The sequence below is a fragment of the Lytechinus variegatus genome, chromosome 1, assembly GCF_018143015.1.
Source record: "Lytechinus variegatus isolate NC3 chromosome 1, Lvar_3.0, whole genome shotgun sequence".
NCBI classification, from domain to species: domain Eukaryota; kingdom Metazoa; phylum Echinodermata; class Echinoidea; order Temnopleuroida; family Toxopneustidae; genus Lytechinus; species Lytechinus variegatus.
The window spans coordinates 76,440,415-76,453,715 of NC_054740.1; the positions used below are offsets into that span (position 1 = coordinate 76,440,415).

Consider the following 13,301-nt stretch of genomic DNA (forward strand, 5'->3'; position numbering starts at 1 on the left):
TTAAGTCACTTTTAAAGTAAGAACAAAAAATAAAAATGTGAGTGAGTTTAATAGCTACATGTATTTGCATTGTATCTCTAAGGCAATTTGTTAAAAGAAAATTTAATTTTAAACAGTGTCTCAAAATATTAAGCTGAAGCTCAAGAGATGCAAATGACTCCAATGATCCCATATAATTTATCAAAAAATGAACTACATGAAACCACAGTTAATTCAAAAACTCTTTGCCAAATTTGCTGCAATGGAAAAAGGGCTAAATGTATGCCCTCACTAAAACTTGTTATTGCATACCTCTGCTTTTGAATACTGAGAGGCACAAATTCAATAGAATAAAAGAATGACCATGACTAGTCAATTACTATGCATATATGCATGGGTGGCATTATTGTATTTTGATAGGGGTTGGGACAAAACTAACCATGCGCGAGATTGAGTTTTTCTTTGTCTCTTTCCCTATTATTTTCTTCCACTTTCTTCCTTTTCCTCACATTTCTTTTTCATTAACTTTAATATTCAGGATCTACTTTTCACACAAATCATCAACAGCTCAACAAAATGGCATAAGTTCATCCCCCACCTGTATTCCTATTCCAGAGCTCATCACAAGATGAGATCCAAACATACCACTGAAGTGTAATGGCACTGTTTGTTATAAGGTCTCACTGAGGTCATATTGGCAAATTATTATGGTAATTGAAAGAGGCAGCATGCTGGATATAAGTTTGCATGCATGTGTTCTGAATAAATCTAGATATATAGTCCCTAAAAATTATGTAAAGGTATGCTCATCAGTAGCTACATGAAGTCACAAACATATTAAACCTCACACAGAGTTAGACCATCTAATGGCAACATGATCACAAATGATGTCTCAAAACATACAGAGGAAAAGGATGTTCAAGGCATGACTGGGTTCGAGGGGTTTATTCCTTCAGGAAGGCTCTGTATCCCACCACTTACAGTTACTTTTAAATGACAACTTAAACGGTATGTTCATATGATACTTTTTTATAGGAACTTCCACTCATAAAGTAATCACTGCCTCGGCACCCCTTCACACCTTTACATGTACTTGTACTTTGATCATTCTGAATTCCAGGGAACTCCTGGAACATGGCATCTCTCTCAAATTATGTCTGTTAATGGCTCATGTGGCTACAAGGTAACCATTTTAAAAATCAATTTATGGTTTACACTCCATATTGAAGGTATACAGTTTACCCCCACCCCCCAAATTTTTTTTTGTAATATAGTATTTGGCCTTCTTTCTGTTTTTAACTTGAACAGACAAGTGCAGAAGTACATATTGTACTTACAGATTGTCCAAGCTGAGCTGCACTACTGGTCAAGAACAGAATTGATTTCAAGGTCTCTTCCTAATTTTGAAAGCCATTCACAGTAGGCCTCAGGATGTGTGTCGTCATGGCTAACCATGTCTGTCAGTTTGACTTAATTCTTGTAGTACTTGCAGAGGTTAGTCTTTGGGCGGTATTCTGAACATCGGTTTTTTTTCTCCATATTTTATCTTTTCTCAGATATGACAAAATCAGTATTTCGGTTGAAATCATAACTTTTGTCACAAAAATCATTATAAATTTTGTTTCTTCTCTAGCGCACACTAAAAATATGCTGAAATGCGCATTATCTTTTATACAAGCAAAAGATATGGCAAATTTATGACAGGAGGATAGCAGCCATAAATTTGGTCATATCTTAAAGTACCAAATATCCTGATACTCTGCCAACTACATGTAAATATCAAGTATGAAATCATATTATTTGAATAAGATTATGGCATTACATGTAGTTTCACTCATCAATCATGACAATTTTCAAATATATTTTTCATGCTACAATCTACACTGTAGTTAGGCCCTACAAATTAGTTCCTCCTTTATTTTTTCTGTTTTCCTTCTTTTTCTATTTCTCTTCTAAAATTCTTCACAGCCCACTGTCACTCTTTGTAATTGAGCGCATCAATATACGCGTAGTCATGCGATAACAGCAACTGTATTGGGTGTATATATATATGCTCCTCGTGCCATGGGGCCTTCCTATTGGGTAGAGGGGCTCCCACTGAGAACTAACAATGATTTTGTTTGGTATGCTTCCAAAAAAATGGGCAGGAAATTAGAGAGATATGACGGAAAAGACAATGTTCAGAATACCAATTTGTGACAATCATAGCGGTGTCACATCTTGGAGAGAAATAACAAAATTTATGACAATGTTCAGAATACCGATTTGTGACAATCATAGCGGTGTCACATCTTGGAGAGAAATAACAAAATTTATGACAGTGTTCCAGTCTTCCATAATACCACCCCTTGTTTTTATTTTTCATTGCTCTTGACCTATGGGACCTCCTTCCATTCCTCCATGCTCTTCATGATATTGGGCCTTTTCACACGTGAATTTGAATCATTGACTTTCCATGATACACGTTTGTGAACAATTTCTGGTGGGAAAATTTGGTCGAAGTTCGCCAGTGCGAAACTGCATTAATGGCATATAATGCTATCAGTTTTTATAAAACAGGTTCAAGGATGTAGCCAATGGTGAGTGCGTATTCAAGTCACGTCTTCATACTTTAATTATATGCAACCTTCCAGTCATGCATTTTTCTTGCAGTGCTGTGCATTTTTTGTGCAGCACTGTGCAATTTTTATGCAGCACTGTGCAATTTTTGTGCAGCATTAATTCCAATATAGCACGTAAAAACTGATACGCGTTCAGTAAAAGAAGCTGGCTAGGATTTTGATGCGCTTACTTAGGCACGCATAGTAGATACGCCTGTGATGTCATAATTGACAGTCTTGTGATCTCTTCGTCTGTGCGATCGTACACAAGTTGGAGGGATTTGAACAAGATTTCCATGAAAAATTCATTTTGCCGACCCGTATTATAAAACAATTTTAAGATTCGTGATGTTAGTGACGATGCGAGCAACTCTCGGGCATTCATAATATTATGCAAAAGCACTCGGCGCAAGCGCCTCTTGCTTTATCATAATTGTAAATACCCTCGAGTGTGCTGCATCGTCATAACACACTCATAAATGTGCATTAATCGTATATTATGGATGCAGATCCTCCTCTTATTTTAAGAATTGCCTACAATATAACTCTTGAATCCACCACTGCATATACATGTAGAATTGTAGATGATTATAAAGTACATTTGAACAGAGTGAGTGCATTGCCATTAGAATATTTGAGTGCACACTGCACACACAGGCTTCAGTTGAACTCATATACATACTGTACTTTCAATATTCTCTACAAACTCGAATCAGATTCATTTATGTCACAACTCTTTAAAGGAGAATGAAACCATTGGAACAAGATAGCTTGTGTGAAAACAGAAAAATCAAAGAAACAGATCAACAAAAGTTTGAGAAAAATCGGACAAATAATGAGAAAGTTATGAGCATTTGAATATTGCGATCACTAATGCTATGGAGATAGCAAATTGGCAATGCGACAAAGATGTGTGATGTCACTTGTGAACAACTCTCCCCATTACTTTAGTATATATTTCACTAGAATTGCCTCTTTTATCACATCTATCCATAAATCATATGTTCTGTCTACATGAGGGCATGTAATACATATTTTTTAAGAATACATCATGGATAAAGAGTTTGTTTCATCATAAGAAAAAGCAAAAAGAGACATTTTGAGGGTATTTTACAGTCCACCAAAGGGAAAGTTGTTCATCAGTGACATCACACATCCTTGTCGCATTGCCAATGTGAGGATCTCCATAGCATTAGTGAATGCAATATTCAAATGCTCATAACTTTCTCACTATTTGTCCGATTTTTCTCAAACTTTCTTTATTCTTATTCTTTGATTTTTCTGTTTCTACACAAGCCTATTTGTTCCAAAGGTTTCATTCCCCTTTAAAAACACATAAAATACAAATAAAATGCTTTAAGAGAACAGGTATTGGGAAGTATAAACAGATAAGGAACAATGATCACTGCTGTACATGTAAAGCGGATGTGCGGAAAGACAGAAATCTATTGGCTTTATATAGAGGTCTATCCCCCTAATTATAATACTACAGGGAAGTGTCTTAAAATTTACAAACAAATTCAAAGCAAAGAAAAGGCAAAACAGAAGAATAAACGTTTGAGTAAGCGGGAATTCAACTACAACTAATGCAGTATGTGTGCACTGTACTATATCCAATGGTAAAAATACTTCTAGTCTAAGTCTGTGGTGTTATGCTTGATTGAATCATCATATAAGTTAGGACAGTATGGCCTTGGGTGATTTTAACAACAGAAAAAAAACAACAGGTAAACATACATACAACAATTTTGGATAATACTCTACATGCATGCATGCATCATCTGCAAGTGCTAGTCAAATATCAGTTTGTAAACTCCCATTAAACATGCAAATTGTAATTGTAAAATGTGAACAGACCTCAAAAGATTGATAAACGAACCAGTTACAATATCATAGTTCTTTTCCACATTTTCAACCTTAAATTATTGAAGAGAGAGAATCTCCCTCCCCCAAAATCATTATAGACTGTACATCATGGTAAATATACACTCAGCAAAAGAAGTTCTTGGACACTTAAAAACTTAAAATATTTCATATAGATTGATTAAAGGCAAATCATTGTATGTCAACATGACCAGACAATATTCCTCTTCCAGTATGACATGACATTTTATGTTAACAGTCATGCATGGGCGGTTAAATGCTTTAAACAATAGCAACGTCATTAAAAGAAAATTGCAAGAAATGGACCATTCAAAATGATCATGGCCATCCTGTAGGCATACATTCAACAATTTCAACAGGTGGTTTCCCCATCGAGCGAACATTGTCCAAAGATTTCTGGATGACCACAATGTTCAGCGCTTGGATCCATGGCCCGCTTGTTCACCAGACATGAACCCGATTGAACACTTGTGGGATCAGCTAGGAAAATCGGTCAATCAAAGAATTTAACCAGGAGACACTCTTCAAGATGTCTGGCGTTATCTCCTGGAAGAATGGGACAACATCACCCCAGAGCAAATTCGCAGACTTGTGACGTTGATGTGCTGCACTCATTCAGAGCCAGGGTGGACAAACGAGATATTGAATTTTCTTTTGCTTCTGCCAAGATACTGAAATTTGACATTTTTTCATCGACAAACTTTAACTTAAGATTCCAGTTTAATAGTGATGCATCCAAGGTGGATAAATTTCTCTTCTCTTTTAGAATGGTATTTGACTTGAGTTTGCTTTTATCATTTAATGAATAATTTATGCCACATAAACTTTCACAACTGAAAGAATGACTGATCATTTTATTGCAGTTTTCTTTTACTGACGTTGCTATTGTTTAATGCCTGTAACCAGCCATGCACTGACTGATCCATTTCTTGCAATTTTCTTTTATTGACATTGCTATTGTTTAAAGCATTTTTAACCACCCATGCATGACTGTTAACATGAAAATGTCATGTCATACTTGAAGAGGAATATTGTCTGGTCATGCTGACATACAATAATTTGCCTTTAATTAAATATCTATATGAAATATTCTAAGTTTTCTAGTGTCCAAGAACTTTTTTTGCCAAGTGTATATAAGGCATAATTTTGTGGATATAGAATGCTTGTTATTTGATAACCCAAAACGACTGGGAGAGGGCCTTTTTTGTGATAAATCTCAATATGATAGATAAAATAAATTAATTTCATTTTTATTACAATTGTAAGTGTTGTGGACAATTTACAATGAAAAAAAAATGAAATAAAAGTCATTAGTCTAGAAAAACATTGAAATACATAAAAAACAATGAGAATGAAGAAATAAAACATTTGATGTGCATATGATCAGGATCTAACAAGAGTCTCACACCAAAAATTAATACTTCTATGGGTCATTCCACATGCCAATTCACCGAATGAGTATAATTGCACCTTCTCAGAATTTTTTTTTTTATATTTATAAGGAATTAGACATGGCCCATGCACAAAATATTTTTTTAGCACAATCAGATGCATTGTTTCCTGCTAGGAGATGCCCAATTGCAGGATTTGAGTCTCAGTAGTTTGAGATCATGTTGTTAATGTTGATTAAATGAATTTTATTTTTTTTCTAAATTGAAATAAAACAAAAGATTTGTTCACTTACCAATGGGGATGGTCTTTCCTTCAATCTTGTCTGTCCAGCCTGCATAGTACCTTTTAATGAAACACATGAATTAAAATAGATCTGAACATACTTCCATCAAGTTTGGGAAGGCAAAGGTACATTTATAGAAAATCCTACGCAACCTTTGTCTGTTTATAAATTGCACATTTCGTAAGTACGAATGATAAAGAAATTACATGTATATTTATTTAACATGGAGTTGTGTTGAATATTATTAACCAACAGAACTGTTAGTACTGTACATTTACATACTCTATACATTAATGTGTTTCTAAACTGAACATTAAACAGAAAATAAAAATGCCTTTGTGGATGAAATTAAAAATAACAATAACATTATAAATATGAGGACGCATGTTAAATATGACAGATTGGCAACCTTGATTTATTTTTACTATGCAATTACACACACAATATTAGAACCAAACCTGAGAGCCCACCCCCCCCCCATGGATTCTGGAGTTAACCATCGAAACTAAAAAATCAGTCAAGGCACCCCCCCCCCTCCCCCCAAATAAAGACATGGTACATGTAGCAAATAAAAAGAATTACCTAACTGGTCCACTTATCAGATATGGGCAAAATTTATCAACAGGGGCACAGAAGGGAGATTATTTAACAAACAAATGGAATGCCTCTGGCCGTCTCACCTGCATCACGCAGTTCAATATAGCAGCAGTGCTGACTTTGAATACTACTCTAACTTGCACAAGATGTTCAGTGATACATGGTTACTCTTATGTCCACTTTTTATGAACTAGACCAATAAACTTACAGAGATATGATGGTTATTCAACAGATACACCCAATTCGGCCAAAGTTCATTGACCTTTGACCTTGGTCATGTGACCTGAAACGCGCACAGGATGTTCAGTGATACTTGATTACTCTTTTGTCCAAGTTTAACGAACTAGACCAATAAACTTTCAAAGTTATGATGGTAATTCAACAGATACCCCGATTCGGCCAAAGTTCATTGACCCTAAATGACCTTTGACCTTGATCATGTGACCTGAAACTCAAACAGGATGTTCAGTGATACTTGATTACTCTTATGTACAAGTTTCATGAATCAGATCCATAAACTTTCAAAGTTATGATGGTAATTCAACAGATACACCCAATTCGGCTAAAGTTCATTGACCTTTGACCTTGGTCATGTGACCTGAAACGCGCACAGGATGTTCAGTGATACTTGATTACTCTAATGTCCAAGTTTAACGAACTAGACCAATAAACTTTCAAAGTTATGATGGTAATTCAACAGATACCCCCCGATTCGGCCAAAGTTCATTGACCCTAAATGACCTTTGACCTTAATCATGAGACCTGAAACTTGCACAAAATTTTCAGTGATGCTTGATTACTATTATGTCTAAGTTTCATGAATCAGATCCATAAACTTTCAAAGTTATGATGGGAATTCAACAGATATCCCCAATTCGGCCAAAGTTCATTGACCCTAAATGACCTTTGACCTTGGTCATGTGACGTGAAACTCAGGCAGGATGTTCAGTGATACTTGATTAACCTTATGTCCAAGTTTCATGAACTAGGTCCATATATTTTCTAAGTTATGATGACATTTCAAAAACTTAACCTCAGGTTAAGATTTCGATGTTGAATCCTCCAACATGGTCTAAGTTCATTGACCCTAAATGACCTTTGACCTTGGTCATGTGACATGAAACTCTAATAGGATGTTCAGTAATACTTGATTAACCTTATGGCCAAGTTTTATTAACTAGGTCCATATACTTTCTAAGTTATGACGTCATTTCAAAAACTTAACCTCAGGTTAAGATTTGATGTTGACGCCGCCGCCGCCGTCAGAAAAGCGGCGCCTATAGTCTCACTTTGCTTCGCAGGTGAGACAAAAATTGATAAAACAAATTTACACATGGGCAGATCCAGCAAAATTGTAGGAGAGGGAGATGAGGAAGCACAGAGAATGGACAAGAAAAAACCTTAACAAAAAAACATGCTATCATTCCATAACCAGACTGGAGAGTTACTTGGCATATTTTCAAAAATAAAAGTTTTATATCTAGAATCTTGTTAACTGGATTATAATGATGAAAATCTTTTCCTATACATACCTGTAGCATTTTATAGTGAGAGCTACATCTGCTGCTAAGGCCACGTTGAAAGGCTTTCCATTATCTAGGGTCTCTAAGCTCTGTAATTGAGAAAGAAACATGCCAAGTCTTCATTTACTCTGCTACTCAAGTTATTATTTATAGGTTTGTTGTAAATAATAATTTGAATATTATACATTGAAATGATGTCTATAGCGCTTTACAGATACCCTAATCATCAGAATTCTAGCATCCCCACGCACAGTGTACGCATTAACTAAACTCCGTGGGGAGCATTCCAACAAGAATTCCAAGACTCAATCGCTAGGCATACTACACAGTCTTTAACATCTTACCAGGTACCAAATTAACACCTGGGTGGAGAGTGGCAAAATGTGGATAGACAAAGGATGCTAGGCCATGGAGAGATTCAAGAAAACAACCCTCTATAAATTACAAAGCAAATGTCAGAACTGCTTCATAACAATGCTCCCACATGCAAATTATTTGCAATTTATTTTGAATGAATTACACATACATTAATGTATTTCCTACTTACATGTAGGCCTACCATATATTTACCTTTTCCTACCTCTACATATAAAGTCTCATCAAGTTTCCTGAAATTTTCTGATACATTTATTAATCAGAGGATTGCTCATCATATTTACAAAAAACTACTGGATATTGCACTCTATTTCTACTTTGACTGGAATCAGTGGATGCATTGATGGATTTCTAATAATAAAGCATGTTGCATGGAATAATTTTTAAAAGATTTTATACTCACTGCAAGGTAGACCTGATCTCTTTCGATCAGATCAGCTAGCTTATTGAGTAGGCGCCCTCTCTCAGAGGCATCCATAGTACGCCAAGGTGAGCCAAGACGGAAGGCCTCATTTGCCGCATTGTAGGCAATGTCAACATCTGCCTAATAACATAAATGAAATATCTAAAACTGGTTACAGAGATCTGAACCAGGTATTTCCAAAACTGCATGAATGTTTGTAAGAAGAAAAAAAAATTTTCAAACGAATGAAAGTTTCACTTCTGATTTAAAGTTCAGTGCCAATTTCATTAACTTTCTTTTTGCACTTACTACTTTATACTAAGATAACAAAGAGAAAACGAAAGTTCACTAATTATCACGCTATCTTGTTCAAGGGAGTTAGTCTATAAAAAAATAGGTCACATGCTAGCTATGTAGTACATGTAAGTTGATGTCTATGTCAGATTTAATATCATATCAAAACTAAAAACGAAGCTCTTGAATAGGGGCCGAAGATTCTGTAAAAGCATAAGATTCTCAATTGATCTGCACAACAATATTCTATACCATGTAAGTCATCGCCATTAACAAGATCATTCAAAAGAGTTGGAAGGGGAAGGTGTAGTAAGAGATGATTAGTTGAGGTATTTTTTTAATTTTCATTTCAAGGGTATGAAAAGGCCAGTTCTTAGGGCAGATGCCTACATATATGGACAATGTACTTTAATCATTTCCTCTTCCCTTGACCAGTGACACCGGTGAAGGTATTGCTTTACTGATATTCAACTCCCACACCCATTATCTGCACACCTAATAACTTTAAGCCACGATTTGGTTTAACTTGGCATATACATGTAATTTAAATAATGAATTAATTGTATATTGCAAACACATAACACAAATGGCTCCCTAAATTGAGATTAGAACTAAAATGTATTCCCCGTACAACAAGTTGTTCATTCATGGCATAACAAAACTTAAAATTTTCAAAAAACTAGCTGAGTTAGCACTAGATACTGTATACAAGAAAAGCCTTATGTATAATTTAGTAATTAGCTGGATCATCTGTAATATAAAACAAGGGAAAAAATGCTTGGAAATTCCTTAAAATGAAACAAAAAATCAGGTAAATATTTCACATACCTTGTCTGCCTCTGCTACATCTGTAATAACATCCTCTGTAGCTGGGTTAATGGTTGGAAAAGTCTTCCCACTTTGAGCATCCACCCATTCATTGTTGATGAACAACTAGACAATCAGAAAAAGAAAATTGTTATTTGTGAGCGGTTAGTTGCTTGACATTATGTTCTTTGAAATTTAGGATAGAATCAAGAAGGGAGATCAGTGAAATGCTTCTTTCATATGTATGTGGGCAATTCCATAGGTTGGTGCACATGAACTTAAAAATTCATTGAATTTTTTAATACTTTAAGTCCTTTATGCATGATAGTTTCAGGAACAAGAAATAAAAAGTTTATTTCATATGTATACTTCGGGAAAAAAATGGTCAAAAGTTGTGTCTTCCATTCTATACCAAAATACAAGAAAAATAGTGAAAAATGAAATATGCCTTATTACCATTTTGCAACAACATACCACTTTAAATATTTCTGAAGTTTAGAAGAGTCAAATTACCTAAAATACGCTTTTCAAGTAAATTTGTAGTACTCATTCAAAAATGAATATTGCAACCTGCTCAGGTGATGTAACGTGTGTAACCGAAAAAACTGACTTTGTTTTCTGAGAGAAAAATTCTTCACAGTTAATTGGTGGGATTTTAAATTCTCTTCCTTCAAACAATCTTTGACACAGTGATGACTATCAAAATCATTAAAAAGTACAATGTTTTTATAAAAATGATGAAGAAAAACTGTAACGTGAGTAACCATCATGTAACGTGAGTAACCAGTAAAAATTATGCAGTTACATGTAGGTAACATTTTTCTGTGGGATGTCAAGTTTTAAGTCTCATGGTGAGTTGTGAAGTCATTTTTGATTAATTAAAAGCAAATGAGGGTACACCTCTTTGATGTGACTCTTTGTTCATCAAAATATCAGTGGTCATACGATCAAACGATTCTTTGAGGGGGACCATCATCATGATCATGCCCCCCCCCCCCCTTCGTCCTAGGCTTAGGCCAAACCTCCCCTTACAGACCTTACTCCAGCTGATCCTCCACGTCTTTCTTTTTTGGCCTAGTACCACCACACTAACCTAAGCCAGGGCTACTGGCTAGGCCCTGGATCTGCCTCACCTCATTCTTAATCAGACTCAGTTATCATTTGAAAATCATGAATGAATCATACGAACTCATATTAAATAAATACCGGGTATTATAGACCTACATGTAAGACTAAGTAAAAAAAATGATCAAAATCAATACATTTTCAGTGCTGAGCTGTGTTTGTCTGATTTTTCTTAATCTGTTCAAAATCAAATCACTGGGTTCATATCATAATTCATATCACAATTCATATCACTTTCATTGGGTGATTTCAAGTTCAGTGTTGAACTTTTTGGTGTTGGTGTTAGATCAATTTTTACACGATTAAAACAAATAATATTAATAATAATAAATAATAATAGGTTAGTTGTTGAGATGTCAATGTGATCTGGATCAGTTTGCAAACTCTTCTGATTAAGTGGAGCTAGGGGAAGCAATCAAAATTTTAACATCAACACCAAAACCCCTTTAATCGAAATTTTACATGTTGAACCCTTGAACCGGGGTTGAACCCTCTGTTCACGGTAATCCTCTGTTTTAGGGGTCCAAATTATTTTAGGTTGCTAACTTCAGGCAAAAGTCACAAATGCACTTACAATGAGAATAAGTCGTCCGCAAGCTACAAGGCCGTGAACTTACGAGCGCGCTCGATCGCCTATTGGCCTGGCTGGTCAATTGACTGCTCTCCCGGCCCGGGGAGTCAAGGCGAAAGGTGGGGGGGGGGGTCCAATAGATACATATATTATTGTTATATATCACCTCCTCTGAGGGGATTTTATTAATTGTGGCATTGGGGGGTACATTTTAGGGCATAATGATGACATTGGTAGCAAGGAGAAGGGGTGGTGGCAAGAGGGGATGAACTGCTCCATTATTAAGGGGCGCAGGCACAAGGGGGGGGGGGTGCAATAGATACATATATATTGCTATATAACACCTCCTCTGTTTGAGGGGATTTTATTAATTGTGGCATTGGGGGTACATTTTAGGGCATAATGATGACATTGGTAGCAAGAAGGGGTGGTGGCAAGAGGGGATGAACTGCTCCATTATTAAGGGGCCACAATGCCACAATAATAAAATCCCCTCAAACAGAGGAGGTGATATATAGCAATATATATGTATCTATTGGACCCCCCTTGTGCCTGCGCCCCTTTATAATGGAGCAGTTCATCCCCTCTTGCCACCACCCCTTCTCCTTGCTACCAATGTCATCATTATGCCCTAAAATGTACCCCCAATGCCACAATTAATAAAATCCCCTCAAACAGAGGAGGTGATATATAGCAATATATATGTATCTATTGCCTTGGACCCCCCCCCCCCCACCTTTCGCCTTGACTCCCCGGGAGAGCAGTCAATTGACCAGCCAGGCCGATAGGCGATCGAGCACGCTCGTACGTTCACGGCCTTGTAGCTTGCGGACGACTTATTCTCATTGTAAGTGCATTTGTGACTTTTGCCTGAAGTTAGCAACCTAAAATAATTTGGACCCCTAAAACAGAGGATTACCCTGTTCACCTTATTGAAGTGGATGTCGGGCGTCACGATAGGCTGTGGAGCAGCAGCAGTACTGGCGCTTCTCCAAATCCTCGCCAGCGCAGCGGCACGACTTGGCCTCAGCATTCCCTTCACAGCAAACATTTTACAGCCGAGCAATTATTGTGGAACCGTGAACAGCGCACAGTCGACGTCCGATCCGGTTGCTGCCAAAATCTATTAATGATGCAAACAGCAATCGCGCGCGAGCTCGAGGGCGCGCAGTTTTGGTACGTACGGCCGGTACGATCGCGCGCCGAATGGGTTATGGTTACGGGGGTAGATCATCTATTTGGACAAAGATTATTCTCTATGACTTTGGATCATTCTAAGACAAAACATTTTTTTTATTCTCCCACACCATACTGCAATATTCTTGAGGAACGAAATTGCCATGATGTAGCTACCCTGCCTGTAACCCCAGGTGCGTAGCCAGGGGGGGGGGCGGTGGGGGCGGTCGCCCCCCCAAAAAACGTCCCCAAAAAGAAAAAAAAAAGAAGGGAAAAAAGAGAGGAGAAAAGG

At 36.7% G+C, this 13,301-nt stretch overlaps 1 protein-coding gene across 1 annotated transcript in view; it reads right to left on the bottom strand.

Moving 5' to 3' along the window:
- The window catches only part of LOC121423431 (aldehyde dehydrogenase, mitochondrial-like), a 31,610-nt gene extending 18,649 nt beyond the window's left edge, over nt 1-12,961 (bottom strand). The window contains exons 1-5 of the mRNA XM_041618770.1: nt 12,762-12,961; nt 10,159-10,263; nt 9,037-9,177; nt 8,268-8,347; nt 6,148-6,197 (exon numbers count right to left, since the gene is read on the bottom strand). Of these exons, the coding sequence (XP_041474704.1) occupies nt 6,148-6,197; nt 8,268-8,347; nt 9,037-9,177; nt 10,159-10,263; nt 12,762-12,884 (499 nt within the window). The 5' untranslated portion in view covers nt 12,885-12,961. The remainder of the gene's footprint in view (nt 1-6,147; nt 6,198-8,267; nt 8,348-9,036; nt 9,178-10,158; nt 10,264-12,761) is intronic.
- Nucleotides 12,962-13,301: the final 340 nt, after the last annotated feature.